The 19,665-nt window shown below is 44.0% G+C and overlaps 1 protein-coding gene across 2 annotated transcripts in view; it reads left to right on the top strand.

Annotated features, from left to right (window-relative positions):
• The window catches only part of ETV6 (ETS variant transcription factor 6), a 124,890-nt gene extending 105,974 nt beyond the window's left edge, over positions 1–18,916 (top strand). For both annotated transcript variants that reach the window (XM_059472765.1, XM_059472766.1), the window contains exons 6-8: positions 9,135–9,277; positions 11,548–11,648; positions 14,758–18,916. In XM_059472765.1, coding sequence (XP_059328748.1) covers positions 9,135–9,277; positions 11,548–11,648; positions 14,758–14,863 — 350 coding nt within the window. In that variant the 3' untranslated portion in view covers positions 14,864–18,916. The remainder of the gene's footprint in view (positions 1–9,134; positions 9,278–11,547; positions 11,649–14,757) is intronic.
• Positions 18,917–19,665: the final 749 nt, after the last annotated feature.

The following is a 19,665-nucleotide window of genomic DNA, read 5'->3' as shown; positions in this document are numbered from 1 at the left end:
TGTAACAATAGACATTTAGAGTTTAAACATGAAAAGACACCAAACTTCAAACCACTGCACCTCAGCAATGTCTCCTCACTCCTTAGCTACTAGGACCAGAGCCCCAGTGCCCATGTCTGCTCCAGATGTGTCCATGGGACATTTACAACTGTGTCATATCATAGGATAATCTTCTGGGGTTTTTTTTACTCATGCACCAGCAAAATCCTTTTTGCAAATGCACCACACTGGTTTATTATTTATAATGTCTTACAACACATTAGTTTCTTTTTCTTTCTGTACAAAACAGCTGTACAGGGACAGTTTGCTATGCAATGGCATATGCTGGATAGTAGGGAGGGAGGGAGGGTGGGAATGGAGGCACAGTTATGCCTCTGTAGTGAAGAGGGTAAAAAACAGCATCAAAGCACAACTTAGTTACAAGTTTTGTAACTGATACCATTAGCCCTCACAGAAGGGCTGGAAAAGTGAGGAAAAAGTTAATAATGGGTATTGTTGAAAGATATTTAAAGAATAATGCAGACATCAGGCACAGACAGTCATAAAGGTAAATATCTTTTAACTAATTTGCTATCTTGGTATGGTAAGGTCACCCAGCTAGTGGACTGAGGGAAGGTGGTGGGTGTAGTTGTTCTGCATTTTAAGGAAGGCTTTTGGTGCTGCCCCTCACAGCAGGGTGGAGTTGCATGGCTGTGGGATGAGCAGGTTCCCAGTATGCTGGGTAAAGAACTGTCTAAGGGCAGAGCTCAGGGAGTTGTAGTGCATGGGGCCACATCTGGCTGGCAGTGTTCCACAGGGCTGTTCCACAGGGCTCACTTCTGGGGACAGTCCTGTTCAATGTATTTATCAGTGATCTGGATGCAGAAGTCTAATGCACCTTTAGCAGTTTTACTGATGGTGCCAAAGTGGGGAGATGCTGTTGGCTCTCTTGAGAGACAAGATGCCTTGGAGAGGGGTCTGTATAGATTGGAGCATTGGGCTGTGGTTGATGGGATGAAGTCTGACAACTCCAACTGATAGATTCTGCACCTTGGGTGGAGCAGTGCTGGGTACAAATAGAAATGGGGAGAGAAATGTCTGGGGAGCATCCCTGCACAGGGGGTCTGGGGGTGCTGGCCAACACCGGGCTCAGCATGAGTCAGCAGGAGGGCAAACCACATCTGGGGTGTATCAAACACACAGCTGATCTTCAGTGCAGCACATAACATTGCTAACACCATTGGAGCCTACCTATGTACCCACCTGAGACTGCCAAGGCTGTCTTCTCCACTGTCCTGAGTGATGAACCCAGCAGGATGTGACAGCCCAGAAGTGGCTGGTGGGGCTCTGGTGACACTCAGACTTTGGGGGGCAGCTTTGACAGGATGGTTGCAGCAGCTGAGCAATTTCAAGTTACAGACTGGCAGCCTGGAGAAAGCCAAAGCAGTTCTTTGGCAGTTCTAAGCTATAAGTGGTAGAAGTTCTGGTAGTAGCTGTTTTCCAGGGAACTGACCTTCCTTCCTGTAGGGCAGCAGCTCATGCAGACAGATTGGAGCCCTGCAAGAACATGAAAGTCCTCGTGTAATGCTGGCCTGTCACTTCCATTTGGATATGACAATGATAATGTATACTTTTACATTTCCACTACATGCCATGTCTCTTGGAGCCCCTGTGGAAAGCCAGACTTCTGGAGAGACTGAAGTGTGGATGACAGTCAAGCTCACAGAGCTCATATTCATAAGAGTTTTCATTATAACCTTGAGAGTCTTCTTAACATGGCATTAACAATTAATTTGGGCATGAAAGTGGGCCTTCCCTGCCAATTTAACTAATGACAACTCTAACAATGGGTGAATAGCAATGGCTTGGATAGGTGGTTGTAGATTTTCTGTGAAGTGTCTTCACAGCTATCTCATTCTTACTGCACAGTTACAGGAGCAGAAATTGCAGGCTGGGCTTGTTTAGATATACTCAAAAGCCAGGACTGACCAAGCCAGAGGAAAGCTCAGGCATTTACATTTCATTCTTCTCATTACTGTACTGTAGCATCCATTTGCATCCCATGGCTAGGCAGATAAGTGGCTTCACAGTACCCTAAGCATCCCTTGGGGCAGCAGGATGTTACACTTTCTTTTAAGAAATTTGCCTTTTAATGGAAACAGGTCCCTTATTTTCCCTGTGTACTGCACACTTCCTTCAGGCTAGAGTTGTTTCAGTAATTCAGATTTTCTTCTACAAAGCAAACTTGGATCACTTTGAATCCTCTTAGTTAAACCAGGAGAGAACACTGTTTGTTTACAGTGTTGACACTTCACTGTCTCCAGAGACAGGCTTGTTTAAATCTGGCTTTAATACCAATCACTTAGAAGAACACACATCAGTTTATGTTCCTTAAAATGCAAACATTAAACTGGTAAGGCTGTTCTCCATTGAAGGGAAGGGAAGGGAAGGGAAGGGAAGGGAAGGGAAGGGAAGGGAAGGGAAGGGAAGGGAAGGGAAGGGAAGGGAAGGGAAGGGAAGGGAAGGGAAGGGAAGGGAAGGGAAGGGAAGGGAAGGGAAGGGAAGGTTTGGCCATGTCTCAATGTGGAGTTTTAACCCCAAGAGGGGAAGGTCACATCTCAGTGTTTGGCAAGGGACCCATCAGAAGTCACCAGTTTATGGCTTATGAAGTCCCTTCAGGAGGGACTTTCCAGGAACAAACCAGGAGCTGTGTCCTCCAACCATGCTCACACCTCCCACAGTACTCTGGGCTTTCTGAGAGAACACAGAAGTGAGGTTCATAGGGAGCACTCTATCACAGACAGTGATTTTCTGCACTTGGAAAAAGCCAGAAGTCCAAACCTAAGACTGAACTGTCAGAAGATAGTAGAGATTCTCACATTGTGGGGTTAAAAATTATTGCCCTTGTTGGGAATGCCTTTGCCGCAATTAAGTAATTCCTGCTTTTGCCAACTTCTCTAAAGTACAATTCTGAAGGTAAAACATCATTCTTAATTGTTAAATTCCCATCATTAATGTGTTTGGCTGGTTTTCTGATGTCAAAGAGGTTGTGAGGTGTTTGTAAGAAGTGCATGTGAACAGGCAGAGGTTGAATTTCTTTTCCAGTCATTGCCTCTCATGAGCAGTAAAGCTGAGGAAAAGCCACAGGAGAATCAGAGAATCAGATTTCTTTAGCAGGATTCTTTTCTGCCATTGTGGTGGAGCAGGAAAAGAACAGCACTTGAAGATAACACAAAAAATGCCCATCTATTTGGTGGGGATGGGGAGATGGAGCAGAAGAAGAGGAGAGGAAGAAAAAATAGCAAAAATACAGTATTTTTTGTAAAGATAGGTACAACTGTCTTTAGCTTTCAAAGTCTTCACCTATCCAATGGTCTGCGATCCATCTATTACACATTCCTTGTAATTTCAGTGCTCTTTTCTACAGCCATATGAGGTGTATTTTGGATCCTCCTTCCCTGTACAAGTTTTTATTGCCAGAGACAGAGCTTGGCCTCATCTTGCTCTGTTATTTTTACAACCTCACAGTACAACTGTTAGCAGCATGACTGTCTCAGGTTTCCTCTCTCCTTCTGCCTGATCTCCCACTTAGTGTTTGGGTACAAAACAGAAGTAACATGTAACTGTTGTATTGTGTGATCTGGCAACCTCTTTGCTCAGCCCCAGCTTGAATTTACTGAGCTGAACAAACAGTTGTCTGTCAAGAGGTTTCTCCACACAAAAACATTGGCTTTGCTGTACTAGCTTACCACCCTGCTTCCAGCAGCAACATTCACAGAAAGAAAACTGTTTTCCCTCAGTGACCTGGACACGGATTAACAGACATTGATGACCAGGATGCTCCATCTCAGGAGTGGTCAGTGCTCCCCCAGGCCTCAGAGCCTTTTGAACCCTTAACCATGAGACTTGATTACTTTTTTCTTTTGGTTTTCTCTGCTAAAATGAACATGTCTTGTTTAGATCTTGAGGTTGGACTCTATCTCAGCACAGCACCATGCTCCTGCAGCATGTCTTAAGGAAACTCCCCAGTCAGACCATTCCTGGGACTCTGACAGTGACATTCCCAAGGTCAGAGACTTTCTGGGACTGAAAGCCCTTCCCCAGCTCCAGTGACTGTGAATTACATCAGGTCATCATTCTCACACCATGAGCATCACCATGTTGTCTTCACACACACTTCAGGTGTACTTAGAGAAACTAAAGTGCCACAGAACTTCCACGGTTCTGTTCATGAGTTTCAGTTGTGAACAGCCATTGTTTGCTTCACTCTGAACAAAGGCAGCTGAAGCACAAATCAGCTTGTAAAATAAATGGGGCTGAGCTTGGGAGAACTCTTCAGCTGGCAGAAATCACAGAACCATTTAAGTCAAATGATATCATGCTGGAGAGATTTTAGGCTAACCTACACAGCAAGGGGTAAGGCCTCAACTGATGTCAGAGGGAGTATGACAACATTCCTTTGGCATCTCTTCCTGTGTGGAGCCATGTTGGGCTCCAAGGCAGTCATCAGCCAGATCAAACACTTTTTATGTAATGCTCTCCAGTGCAAGATGTGGGTGGGTCTCACAAAACATTTCTGTGGTTACAGAGGGTTTTGGTAGTTACTTCATGAAGAGGGCCAGCTCTGCACCATGGGTCCCATTTAAACAACAGAGAGTTTGGATAGAGAGTGTGCTTTAAGGAGTATTTCAGTGGTGGGGAATGTTATATCCTGAACAAAAGATAGCATGCATATGTCTATATTGTTAACAGCATTATTTAGTCCTAGGGAGCACAGATGTGAGACCTCTCACTACTGCAACATGAAGATGACCTTGGCCAAATGATACTGGAGAAGTCATTTGTAATGGCTGGACAAATATCAAAATACGAGGAACCTAAGATCCATAATGTTTCATTTACAGATCATTCTGAGATGGTATTTCAATTCTAAGGGATATTTATTACTATCATATAGCTATTAGGGAGTATTTATATGCTGGTATTCTTTAGGTGTGTATTCAGAAGACTCTGCCTAATCAACTAATAATAACATGGTTTTTATTAGCAGGAGTGGGAAACTGCTGCCTCTTGCACATGTAGGGCAGTGCTTATGGCAGACAATCTGAGAACCAGCTAAGCACTCTACACCTTATCACTACCTTGTACATAACTGTAAAAGTCCCTCTGGAAGCATTAGCCAGGTTGTAGCCATACCTCTCCATTTGAAGCTGCAGTTTGCTCTAATTCCCAGCTAATTACACAGCTCAGACTTGCTCAGTGTTACAGCTGAGAAAATGGTAGGGCGTGGAAGTGCCAGTGTTTAGGAGCCCTTTCCACATTGATGAGGCCATTCACTCACTCCCAACTACACCACCTTAAAGCCTCTCAGTCCCAACTCTATCTGCTGCAGAATGTGCAAAGTTCAACCATCTGAGTTCACTTTAAAAAAAAAGGGTTCTGTGTGCTAGGGTTTCCCTGTGCTAGGGGGGCATAGTTGCTTTCTAAGTAAGCTTATTTTAGCCAAAAGGCAGGAAATCACAGCATGCACAAACAATTTAGGTACCAGCCCTGACTCAACTCCCTGATTGAATGTCCCACACTTCTAAACTTGCTTGGCCTCAGCAGCATCCATGTGCTTTTTGCTGTTACTCACTAGCCAGCACACACCCCTCATGCAGCAGCTCCTTCAGAGGCCTTCTGACAGCCAAGGAGGAGATTGACTCTTCATGGAGTCATTTCCACCATCCAGACTTCCCTCATACAAGTGATTGACATTTACAAAACAACCAGCCACGTACAAGTCCTTCTCTCCATTCCCTCTGTCCTTCCTAAAAATACACATCACACTTTTGACCTTCCTGGAAAATGCAACTTTCTGTATCACAGAATCATAGAGAATCCTGAGCTGGAAGGCACCCACAAGGATTATCTAAGTCCCACTGCTCGCCCAGCACAGGGCAGCCCAAGGGTCCCACCCTGTGCCTGAGCACATTATCTGTCATTTCCAGCAGCCTTTTGTGGAGGTGCCTCTTTTCCTAGCAGAGAAGCTCCTTTTAAAAGCATTTTCTAGCATCACCTCTTCTTGGGTTTTGACCAGTTTCACAGGCTTGCAGATGGGCTCTGCTATAATCCAAGCTCTAAGAGTTCCCAGGTAGCCTGGACTCATTGTCTCTAATGTCCTGTTAAAGATGGTCTCTGCTGGTAAATTATTTAATTAGTGATCCTCTGTCAGTCAGGGAGAACCCTCCACACCTTGTATTTTTTACTGTGCAATCTGTGCAGAAAGAGATGTATGGCAACCATTTGTGGCTGAAAACAAACAAAAAACCTTTGAGTGCCTGTGCTCAAGTTCCTAAAGGTGTCCCAAGTGAAACTAGAAGGAAGCAAAGCTGCTTTGTCCTATGCAAGCAGAGCTCATACACAGCTAAAGTGTGCTGGTAAGAATCAGCTGCTCCATGAGAACTAACTGTGTGCTTGGAGCTCTCAGCTCTGGGGAGAAGAAATGCAGTGAGCCTGAATCTTTCCTACTGGTGTTTAATGCCTTTTGTTTCCTATTTCCTTGAGACACAGTTACCACAGTTGCCCTGATGCTCAGTAAATCACTGCAACTGAGTCATGTATCTGAATTTGCTGATAGACAGCCATATGGTTAGAAATCAAGTTTTTAAGTGGTTGTAGGAACCAAGCAGAGTTTTCAAGGATTTTCAGTTTTATTGTTGAAGCAAACAGCAGACTCAGATACTTGGGTGGTTGGGGTTTTTTGTGAATTCCACCAGCCTGCTAAATACCTCTGCAAGTCTGAGCAGCTCAGTCAGTTGAGAATATGGGATGGGGCCCTTGATCACTTGGGATTTTTCTTGTGAAGATCTCAACATGCAGATCTGTTTCTCTCATTTGAAGTGTATTTATATTCAAGCTTTGTCTGAATCCATCCTAAAAACTAATTGAACAATAAAAAAACAAATCTGCACTTGAATCCTAGCTCTTCTTAGCATCTGAAGCTCTCCTTGTTTCCACCTGGACATCTCTGGTTGATTTTTTTGTGTGCTTCTTTGGTTTTGTGCAGAAGGGGGCCCAGGGTGTGTGTTTGAATGTGAGAGAGAGAGATTAAAAAGAACATTGCCTATTGCAAATCATGAGGTGAAAATAAAGAGGAGTGTAAATCATATCTCTGCAGAACTGTAAATATGATCTGTAATGTGCTGTAACTGGAGGTTGTCTGCCCTGAACATTCAAGAATATGACAAAGCCTGACATTGACTTGCTGCTTCAGGAGCACCATCCCTCCAGCTGACTCCAAGGATTCTTGCACTAAAAAAGACATTTTTTTTACACTTCTTGCATTGAAAAAGTTCTGGAATGAATTGCACGTGTCAAAGAACCATTTAAGCAGGACCTTACTACCCTTTTATCTGAAAACCTCCCACAATATTAAAAGGCACAAACCAGAAGAGCAATATAATCTCCCTTGTCTTGAATCATAAATGAAGTGTAAAAAATAAGCTTTTTCTTCTCTGTGAGTGTATGCAAAAACACTGACAGAAAGGCTATGTAAGAATTGTGTTTTGTGAATTTGTGAGAGGGGGGATGACAGAAATTCAAGTGGCAGAATTCAACTTCAGTTTTCAGACCTCTCACTTAGTCCAGGGAAATTTGTGCCCAGATTTCATTTTTTAAATTGAAACCTAGAAAAATCCCAAATTTTTAGGGATGGACATTTTTCTATGGAAAATGTTTTTCTATGAAAAATGATAATGAAAAGAAGGTTTTTCCTAGCAAAAAGTTTTGTCTCTTGCCTTTCACATTCCTCCTCTTGGGGATGTCAGGGATGAGGTGACCCTTCAGCCAGAATGGGAACCTGTGATTTTTGCCAGATGCCATCTCTTCAAAACAAAATGCTTTATTCTTTGTAAGACTGGCAGGGAGAGAATAAAGCAAGGGCATTGGCAAACTAAACTCTGGTTTTAGAGACAGTACTAGTGTGAGATACTCTTTGAAGTTTGGAAGTGGGAAAATAACTTTAAAATCTCTGTCCATTTCAGGTGTGATCATTAAATGTGTTATTCATATCCTTTCTCAAAAAGTATTTTATATTCCCGTGTCATCATGCCCATTATAACACGTACCAGCCCCAGACAGACCAACAGCAATAGAAAGACAGGCTGACAAGAATCCATTTTAGCATTTAGAAGCTGAATGTCTTTGGTTGGCAGCCCTTGAACAACTTTAACAATCCATTTCTCAGAGGCTGGTATTGCTTTCAGAGTAATATGCAACCCCACAGCCACTTTAGAAATCTGGACAGCTGAGCTGTGAAAACCCTGTTGTTCCTGACAGCAGCAGTACCCCCACCTCTGTACAATTCAATTCCACATTCCACATTCCCAGTTATTCTGTGCTGCACACACACATTGCAAACAGGAAGTAGGAGCAGCTCAGTTCTTGGCTTCCTCAGTCTCCAGAGACTGCCATGAAATTGAAAAACACTAAACTAAAACTTAAGTGTCTGTTAGACCTTTAATTAGCGACCTAAGGAGTGTTTGCCAAGAGGAAATTTGAATTCAATTATCCAAATAGAAAGTATTTAACCTCTCAATAGCACTCAAGTAATTATAATACTTAGGTGTTGTTTCTTTTCAGGAACCTTAAAAAGTAAAACAAAAAATGAAATTGCAAATGGGAGAAGCTGTCAGTTTTATATCACATGGAACCTACAAAGGAAAGCTGTAATATTGCCCATGCTTTAGACTCACAGGTTAGCACAGAAAGGGGCAGCCTCAAGCAGGGAGAGCAGGTTGCAGGGTTTGTGATTTCTCCACTAAAACAGCCAGCAACAGCATCAGGGCCAACATGTGAGCTTTATGTGCTTCAGTACAACCATAAACACACAACTAAGACCAGCAGGTCACCTCACACAGCTTTTGATGAGATGGAGATGCTCTCTCAGTGTCAGGAGAAGTGGGATGCATCAGAAGGGGCTGTATATTCCAGTCCATTTTGCAAACATTCCTCAACACCAGCCAAGCCATTTTCATTTCAGGTCGCAGCAGCTGTTCCAGCCCTGATCCCAACTCTCCTTTCACTATACATCCATCCACTCAAAAGCCTTCCACAGTTAATCACAAGGGGAAAAAAAAGGAAAATTAATTCTTTTCTTGCTTCTCTCTTCACAGACTGTAGGTTGCTTTGGGATTATGTTTATCAGCTGCTTTCTGACAGCCGGTACGAAAATTTCATCCGATGGGAAGATAAGGAATCCAAAATCTTTCGGATAGTGGATCCCAATGGGCTGGCCCGGCTGTGGGGAAACCACAAGGTAAGGAAGCAGTGCCACTTTGCCTCTTGTAGCATCACAGGATTCAGTTATAAGCAGGGAGCAAGAAAAAGATGGCATATAAATGACTACTGGAAAACTGGAATCTTTTATTCTATGTACATTAGATATACAAAGCATCCATCTTGAAGCACTAAAGCCTATTCTTCATATAAACCAACTTGTTGGTTTGGTTTAAAGGCCTTTAGTTATAAATGCATGTAATTAAAAAATTATAAGGAGTGCAAGAATGAACAATCCTTCCCTCTCAAGGCATCTTACTTCTTCTCAAAACCTGATGCTGAGGATATTCTGGTGAGATGTAGTTTACAAGGAGCTCTGTACTGCAGAGCAGGAGCTTCATGTGTTCTTGTCTGCAGCAGCTCCCAGATTCCACAGGCTGCCATGTGACAGACACCAAATGCTGCAGGATTATATATTTCCTTCTAAGAGGGCAGGTCCTGGTTTGTTCTCTGGAAAGCCATTACTGATTTTGATAGTTTGAGGCCGAGTTATGCATGTTTCTGTATATGTGTATAAGTACATTCATTTGAATGTATGAATAGTCAGCATGGATTTACAAAAGGGAAATAATTTTTGACCACTGTGATATCCATTTACAACAAAATGATTGGCTCAGTGGATTCAGGGAGAATGGTGAGTATAGCTTATCTTGATTTTAGGAAGGCTTTTGAAACTGTCTCATAACAGCTTCAAAGACTGACTAATTAATGACCAAGACAAGAATACAGTGAGGTAGATTGAAAACTGGCTGATCTGCTGGGCTGCAAAGATGGTGATTAATGGCACAAAATCCTGCCACTAGTCATTTTACCCCAGGGATTGATTCTGGGGCAGTGCTGTTATGTCCATTAATGACCTGGATCATGGGACAGATTCTCAGACAACACAAAACTCTGAGAGGAGTGGCTGACATACCAGAGGGTTGTGCTGTCATCTATGTGGTTCTGAACATGCTGGAGATATGGGCTAATGGGAATTTTATGAAACTTACCAACCTGCACATTAATAATTGGGCCATGTCATCAGGTCTCATGCTGGGTGTCTAAAACTGAAGCCTCTTCAGATCATTTGGGCAACACAGTGGCCTTTTAGCATATAAGAAATGGAAGAAGCACAAACAGTATTTCAGGGAGGTTCCCAATGAGCAGCCTAGGAGATTTTGCAGGGAAAACTTTGTCCCTGTCAGTGTTCCATTGCCTCAGGAGTTCTTGATGACCTCCCATTGCAGAGTTATTGTAGTCAGGGCAAGCAGAGGGGTCTGCTCTTACTGGGGGTTTGGGCAGGTGTATCAGTCTCCTTTGATGAAGCCACACTCCTGACATGGAGACTCCCAGAACAAAAACGTGCTTCTCCTGGTCCGGCGTTTCCTGCCCATGGCAGGAATTAAATTTAAGACACAACTTTGCCAGCAGAGTTGTGTCTGCTGGGAGTCTCTGCCAGACAGCAGCCACTGCTCCTTGGTGTAGACATAGCCTAAGGTGCTCATCCTGCTCTTGCAAGTCCCTAATTTGGGGACAGTTCTGCTGTCAGTGCCTATCACTTTTTCCTTCTGACACTCAGCTTCAGCAGAGCCATCTCCTCTGGGGTCTGAGGAAGGTTTTAATGAATCATCTCACACTTCAGTGTACCTCAGTGCTCTGGCCATGGCCTTTGGGGGCAGCAGCTCCCAGAGTGAAGGGGAGATCTGTCACAGAAGCAGATGTACAACCCAACTGGTTTCTTGGCTTACACCAAGAGGAGAAGCAGGCTCAGTCCCCACAAGTGCTCTGTGAGCATTAACTAGTTAATGCAGGGGAATGCCAGAGGAACAGTGCTCCAAGCAGGGATTGCTGACAGATTCAGCCTATTAGCCACTACTTCCAGGCTCTTACAAAAGGTGTTTTCATTAAGAACAGGCCTGTCACATCCCACTTGGCATGAGCATCTCCCTCCACCTAATGTCTCCTCTTGTAGTTAATTCAGTCTTTTGTTAGCTGTATGCCAAGAAACTGTAGAAAAGCCTTGCTTGGAATTCTTGTTAAACTCCTTATGTAAATTGCCCTGTGTGGAAGGAGACCCACAAAACTCAGGTGATGAGGGCTGTGGGGGCAGAGTGGGCCTGCAAGCAGCAAAAAATGGTACATGTAATTTCTTGGACTGTCCTGGTTACTTTAGGCAGCTGTGGTAGTTCTGCCACTCATTTGGGGCTTAGGAAGGTTTTAATGAATCATCTCACCACTTTTTTTCCTTTTTTCTTTTGGAAAAAACAGAACAGAACAAATATGACTTATGAGAAAATGTCCAGAGCCCTACGCCACTACTACAAATTAAATATTATCCGGAAGGAGCCAGGACAAAGGCTTTTGTTCAGGTAATTTTCTTTCTCTGCCATTTCTTTCTATGGACAGTTGGTCTTTGAGGATGGAAGATGGGATTGTGTATGGGATATCTCATTGCCACAGTTATAACACAGGTGAACTTGGCCATACATGTAAAAGCTGTATAGAGCAGTGCTTCCCAGCTTTTAAGGCAGCCCCACCAATTTACAAAAAACACAGGCTTGTCTCAATGATCAGTGGAGACAACAGAAGTCTTTTCACTGCTTTGTGCAGGCTATGCCATCGTTTAAGACCTTAGATAAATGGGTTCAGTCAAACTGCTGCAAAACCTACTCCAAATGGACTTCTCAAACACAGCTGCCTGTGAAAGCTGAGCAGGGATCAGGCATTTCCTCAAGGACATTGCAGAAGAGAAGCTCTCAATGACCATGTCTTTGTGCTGCCTTGAAGAGAGGGAGCTGCAAGAGCTGTTCATAAATCAGCACAGCTACAGCAAGAATTTAGGAAACAGAGCCTGAAACAGCATTAAAGCAGGGAGCTACTTGTACAAGCTTGAGAGTGAGAGTACTCCACTCCTCTTCAGACAACACTAGAAAATCCTAGTGCACATCTGACCCTCAGAGCACTGAACTCAGACCAAAGACTGCTTTGCTGTCAGTGGCCTGGATCTAACAGTGTGTTTGGACGTGATAACAATAGGAAGGCAGTCTTGGAATTTGTTTTCTTAAATAGCTAACAGAACTGCATTAGCACTCAAACTCCCTTCAGCTGAAAAGGGTTCTCTGGAATGACTTGTTTATGTCAGCTCTTAGAAGGAAACATAGGGATGGAGAGTGAAGGAAAGAAGCAGCCATGGGCAAATTCAAGTGTTCAGTAGTAAATTTTTTTTCTGGTGGAAAGCTAAAACAAGGTTGCTCCATAGTACCAAGGGTACCTGTATCTCTGTGGCCTTGTGTGAAGACTGCTTTGCCCTGGGGGAATTCCTGATGCTGAACATTGAATGTGCTTCTCTTGAAGCCTTCCTTTCAGTGGGGGCATACACAAAACAGGGCTCCATCTCTTCTCAACCAGGCTGCCTGTTTTCTCAAAACCATTGTAGCTTAATGCCCTTGGAGACCTCAGTTGCTCTGTCAGACTTGGCCAATTTGACCAACAGACTCAAAGGTCACCAGAGAGCATAAAACATGAGCTATATAAACTTCATTTCCTTTGGAAACTGGGAAAAAAAACCCAGCAAAACATTTCTTTGCACAATTCCCAATAAAAACTTTTTGATGTTGTTTTCTTAGACCTATTTATATCTGAAGAGAAAAAGAACAGCTGCAAAAAATCAAGTTATTAATGTGCCTTTCTTGGCTATTCCTTGCAAGCAGAGAAATAATAGGAAATGTGACTTTACGTGCAGGCAGTTGTCATCTGCAGATATCTGTATGGAGCTTTAAGTAAGATGGAGTCAGAAAAGGATTTCTAATAGGTTGGCTGGGTGTCTTCTGCAACAAAATAGATCACAGATAGTGTGTCTTAATTTTCATGCAGTTCTGGGTTGGGTTTTTGTTGGGTTTTTTTGATGTAATCAAATGCTCTTAGAAATGCCCGCAGTGTGGTTTCCTTGACGTGGCTTCAAGCACAGACCAGAAGGAATATCCAGAACCCTGTGGTGCACTCACATCAGCCCATGCCCCTCATGGAAAGGGTCCCAAGGCAGTGGGACCACTCTGTGTTTTGATTTCATTGTCATGCAAGATCAGCAGGACAGTCACAGGGTTTAAATCAGGGCACAGTCTGGCCGTGGGCTTTGGTGCAGTGTGTAGCCAGGCACTGATTCACCACTCCTGCATACAAGGTTTTCACCACTGTAACACTGTTTGTTGCAGCAGCATTTTTCCAGCAGTGACACAGCAGTGAGTCATAGCCCTTTTTTTCCCCCTAAATGCATATATGCACATGATTTCCAAAATTAGAAGGGAAGGCAAAAGGTTAGTTCCAGGCTATGCTGTGTTTGCTGAGAGGCTCTAGCAGTGACCATTCTGAGTCAGTGTTAGTAACCAGGCTCCTGCTGGTTGTTTTTGTTTTCACTGGGGCAAGGACACTGAGCATATCATCAGCCTGAAATAAAATCAGCTCTTACAATTAACACATTTCATACTGCTGCATGTTAACCAGTACGTTGTTAATGAAAGACTGTGAAATTTTGTACCACTTCCAGCATAAACATCTTTCATCCTAATTTCTCCAGAAGTGCTTGGGAGTTGGGAAACTGATTTGTGTTGAAACCAGTGTTTCATCCTTCCTGTGCTACTCTCTTTTCCTTTCAATCATAAAATTGAAAATGAAAAACAAGAGCCTTTCTGTGCTACCTCTGTGCACAAGTGTCCTGGCAAAAACCAAGACTGCAGACTTGAACTGCAGGCTGGTGGATGTCCTTTCTCATTCCCTGCTGCTGCCATGCCTCCCCAGAGGCAGTTTCTGTCCCAGCACCCTGCAGACTTACTGCCTTGAGACACTGGTGCTGGGAGCCGTGGCATTCATCACAGAGGCCTCAGTGCAGCCACACTTTGTACAAGCACACAGGAAGAGACTCTCTTTGCTTACAGTTCTCTAGCCCTAAACCTTTTTCCTTCAGGGCTTTTTCCATTCCTGGAGCTTGTTCTGAGTTGGACCTTGGCTTTTTCCCCCTCTTTTTGTTTGTTCTCACTCACCTAACGCAGGCCTGCACAAACCTGTAACCCTGTGCCTCCCCACACCTCGCAAGGGCTTGTGCTTTGAAATGTGCTGATCATCACCACCTTTCATGTCTCTGTCACCAGACACCACACATGAGTGCACCTGGGCCAAGCTGCCATCTGACATGAAAACAGCAAACAATATGAGGGAGAAGAAATAAATATAATTCTTGGGGGAAATCTGTGGGTTTTGTTCAGATTTAGGCTCTCAAGAAGTCAAGGTAAAGGCTGGTGATTTCTTTGTTTCCTTTCAAGGTATGGAGGAGGGAAGCCACCTGGGGGGAAGCTGGGAAATACCAAGGCTTTGGGAGGATATAGCAAAGATTATCTTGGGAGTTGGAGAGCTCAGGGCTCTCAACATCTGCTGAAGATAAAAGCTGAGACCCCTGAGGAATGGACTTGTTTCTGTGTTTTGCAGGTTCATGAAGACCCCAGACGAGATCATGAGCAGCCGGACAGACCGCCTGGAGCACCTTGAATCCCAGGAACTGGATGAACAAATATACCAAGAGGATGAGTGCTGAAGGAAGCAGGCGCAGCACCTCTGTGGGTCCAGGGGAGGAACATCAGCCTGACGGTCGGCACGCTTTGGGAGGGGCAGCAACAGCACAGGAGCAGTACTTGAGGTCACTGCTTAGCTCGAAGACCACGCAGGACCTGAAGCACCTTAACAAAACAAACTCACCGGCAGAAGTGGTGCGGGCAGGAAAGCCAAGGGGAGAAAGCCTGGACTTATGCACTACTTCACTGTTCCTACAAAGTCTCCCTTGAGTTTTTTCTTTCTTTTTGGTTTGTTTCAGTTTTGGGGGTTTTTTTGTCATTTTTTTTCCCTAATAAACATGCAGTTTGACTTTCCTTATCTCACATAGGACAAGACATCAGATTATGCTTCTTCTTTTTTTGTTTTTATTTTTTTGTTTTTGGAAGGCTTTCCTATGGAAATAGAGTGCTCTTATTTTCTGTGCAAGTCTCATGACACAACACTGCATAAACAATAGCAACACAGAAGGGATTTGCTCAAGGCTTCCAGTTTGCTTGGATCAATTTATATGTGCTGCCACTGGGAAATGTGTTGAAGCTACCAAAAGAATTTCTCACACATACCTGTCAAATGAAGAGGAGACACCCTTGACATGTAGGCTGGGCTGTCATCCCAGCATAGCTTGGGCTCACAGAGAGCACTCCGAGTGGCTGTTAACTGCTGGAATATGGACCAAAACCAATCACCTAAGTGCTCCAGAGAGGAGAAAAATAAATGTGACAAACCTCTGCAAGTGACTATCAGTTAACATTTTCCCTCCTTCTAGCAAAGAAGTGGTAGAATGGAGGAGGGGGAAGGGAGGGTGGGGACAAATACATATATATGTGTGTATATATATCTAAAAGTTCCATATATATATATAAATATATATGTAATTCCCCCCAGTATATTCACAATGCAGAGTTGTGAATTTCAGTTCAGAGTTTTCTATAAAAAGAAAGACTGAAGTCTCTGTAATTACAGAAGGAAAGGGTGTTTCTCATACCTGCCAGCAATTTTGGGGTGAAAGGTGAAGGACTGTTCCTTACATCATAGGGAGAAAGCAAAGGGACTCATCACATGGTTTGTATTACTCAGAAGCCTCTCCAGGATCATTTTGTGCTGCTGGAGAGGTAGATGATTCACCACTCCAAAATCTGATGTTAGAGAACTAGAGACCAAATAGCTATACTTATATCTTGTAATTGATTTTGGCTTTGTTTTGGGATTTGGTTTTTTTTTTATGCCTCCCACTGCCCTCCCCCATCCTACAACTCTGCCATCAAGGAAGCTTGTCCCAGCTTGCCTGTTTTTAATATGATTTAAGACAAGAGAAAATCAAACCCTACAGCTGTGTTGCTTTCTTGGTTTGGGGTCTTGTTCTGGGGTTGCAAGGTGCCTCCCTTTGGTTTGCTGCACTGAGGGTGCTTGGCATGAGGCAAAGAGCTGTGCCTAGTTTGGTCACAGAAAGCTCAGCAGTCCTTGATGGCCAAACAAGAGAAACTGCTGGCCTGTTTCATTTCACAGCTTGGACCACCAGGACAGGAATATCTGTGGTGTCCAGTGATCCATCAGCAGGGGTCCTTTGAATGGAAGGAAGACCTAGCAGGAGAAATGATGCTTGCAGAGGGAGAAGGTTGATAGGAAAACTGCAGGAATCACATGGTGCCTGAAAGAAAGCACGTCCACAGCAGTGCATTAAAAGCAGAAAGCCTCTTTAATGGAAACATAAAAGAAACTAGATCTGGAAAAAAATCAAAAGGCTAATCTAATCCATTTCAACCAAAAAACAAGGTACATTCCCATGATAGAGCTTTTATCAGCTATAAAACCAACACGACATTTGCTCTTTCCACATATTTAACAAGAGGGTTAATCTATCCAGGAAAAAATGGCACTCTGCAATGAACAGTGTCCCCTGTGTTTAAACAGAGATAGGCCAATCTCACCAAAGACTGAATATTGAGTCACAGGTCGTAGAAGGAACAGCTTTGTTAAGGGTCTAGATAAGCATCGTACAACGAGAGATTTTTCTGAGCCAGTATCTGATGGGGAATGACAGGGTGTACATTTCTCCCTGAGCTTTTCCCAGCCACGTTTCTCTATAAAATCACAGTCAGTAAGTTACAGGTCCCAGCACACCACGTACTTGATCTGTTCTGCCTCACAATAATGGACAGGGGAATGTTTTTTAGCAATGTGTCACCTGTCTGTGGCGTGACTCTGAAGTCCTTGGAGCTCATGAGGCGTGAGATTGGGAGACACTGTGGGACTTCAGCAGTGACAGATCTGAAACCCAAGGTCCCTTGAGAGCAAGGGCCCAAGGAGTTGCTCTGTCACGTTGCTCAAGGGCCCCAAGTTGCAGCCAGGTCTCAGGAGCTGGAGTGAAGTGGTGGATTTGAGAGATGGAGTGTGATCAGAAGTACCAATGTAAAGAAAGGCTCTAGCTGGGTCTTTGGGTGTCCAGTGGTAGAAAGAGAAAGTTTTTGCAGAAGGTGATTCATCCTCTTTACTGCTCTGGTCTAGACAACTGCATAACTGCATTATTTTCTTCAGCCTGCTGTTACAAGATGGTGAGGGACCAAAAAAAACAATAGAGACTTTCTGCATAAAGTGCTCTGATGAGTCACAGCTTTTTGTCATGGCCAAGGTGCACACTGCAGAGTACAGAGAACCAGAGACAATCCACCCATTTCCTCACCATTATCTACCAAATTAAGTCCATCCTCAGCACTGGGTAAGACAGGAAAATCACACATTGTCCAGTAGGGAAGCTTTATAGTGGACATGTTCACCTTTACAAAGAAATGCAGTCACTTCCACTTGCACAATGTAAATCAAAGGGGAAAAAATGTTTGTGGCTGTTGGAAACTCTTCCCAGTTCACAAATAAAGGACATCTTAAGGTCATCACAGCCGCAGAGAAGGAGTTCTCTCAAGGCTGATGCTAGTTGGAATGAAAGCAGCCTTTGACCTTGGAACAGGCCAGTTGCACAGAGGCCCTTCCTGTCTCCTGCCAGGTCTCCAGGTGCCAAAGGGAACAGTGTGGGTGACACTGGAGCTGCCAGGACTGCAGGGCCTTGGGGCCTGTTGTGGGAACTGCAGGATTTGAACTGCTCTTGGGGTCTTGAAGTGAGTTTATGAGGTATGACTAAAAATAAAAAAGAAGTGACAGGCTAGAGCAGCTGCAGGGAGATTCCCATTGACCTCACATCCACTGGCAGATCCATGGGAATGCAAAGACAGCATTAACATCCTGAGCCATAGGAATGCGTCGCTGCCTGCCAGGGCTAGCAAAGGTAACTCTGTCTTTCCACCAACACTGACACCTGCCTTCCTCCCCTCCCCCAGTTTCTGATCTCCCAGTGTAGAATTTGCCAGCAGCAAAACAGCCAAACTTTCTGCCTTTGCCACCAGAGCAAGTGGGGAAAGGGAGGAAGCATTTCATCCTTGGACACACACAAAAGTCACCTGGACACGGTCCTGGGCATTGTGCCTGGCTGGCCCTGCCTGACCAGAGGGGTTTGACCAGATCCCTGCCAAGCTCAGCACCCAGCAAAGGTTCTGGGTGGTTAAGTGGTTATGCAAAGGTTAAGTGGGACCTTCATTGGCATCACCTTGCTACAAGCCTCAGCAAGCCACAGGTCAGTCAGGCAGGACACGCTGCAGTTCCACAGCAGAATATTTTCTGGATTACAGTTTGAAGCCTGTTGACTGCCTCTCCATCCAGAGAACACTACTGGGGCCCTTTCTGTGAACACTAAGTTGCTGCCATCCTCCCCCTATTTCCAACTCCACATATGCATTCTCCAGATCTTTTTTGTCAGACTGCAACTGTACGGGAATCCAGAGTTTGAGGTCTTTTTTTAAAAAAAAATAAAATTCTAGTGTTTTTATTGATGATGGCTTTTGTTTTTTTAAGGTGTGGGGCTAAGGGACTGAATCAAATGAATGTAACAAAACAAAAACAAGCCTATTCTCAGGGCCAGTGAGTTGCAAATAATTTTTAAAATGCTTGTAATTACATCATCTCAATAAAAAAATTTAATATAAAAGCAGGAATGCCAAATTTGTTGGTGCAATCATTGCTACAAGGCTATTTCTTTTTAAGAGCCACGGTATCTAAGAGTATAGCACACAGCAGCTGTTTTCAGTCAGGAGATGAAACCTGCAGGCTCCCCCTGCCCAAACACGTATGAGCAGTGCCTTGATCTTCCCTGGGAAGCTCAGAAAAGTTAAGGCTGTCCCTTGAAATGTTTACTTGGTTGTCTGTCCTGAGAGATAAGCCAAATACTCCTCTAATGACTGGATGTGTGTACCTGGTTCTCCTTCCTTCTCTTGGAGTGGACATGGAAGAAAAAGAAAAAGCAAAAATGAGTTGCTGTGATGACTGATGCATCTTTTTAGCCTGCTTAACAGGCCAGATCAAAGACTGGAGAGAAAGATGTTTTAAAGAATATTCATCTTTGCAAACCAGTCTAGAAACCCAGCCCCTCTCTTCCAGCATAGCAGGACTGTATTTTCAAGTGGCCATCCCTAACCAGGAGGTGAGGGGAGAGCAAGATGAGGTGACACAATCTGCTCCCTGCTGTCCCTGTCTCCTGCATGGTGGGATTCCTGCTGCTTTGGACAGTGTGAGGCCTCTGGAGGGTTTTTGAACATCCCTGCTCCAGAGATGCCACCAAAAGTCACACCAAACAAACACATCCTTGCTCCAGAGAGGTGCCATCAAATGCTATGGCAAATAAACAAACATCCCTTCTCCAGAAAGGTGCCACCAAATGCCACAGCAAACAAACAAACAAAC

The sequence above is a fragment of the Ammospiza nelsoni genome, chromosome 5, assembly GCF_027579445.1.
Source record: "Ammospiza nelsoni isolate bAmmNel1 chromosome 5, bAmmNel1.pri, whole genome shotgun sequence".
NCBI lineage: Eukaryota > Metazoa > Chordata > Aves > Passeriformes > Passerellidae > Ammospiza > Ammospiza nelsoni.
This window is presented reverse-complemented; position numbering and strand designations above follow the sequence as displayed.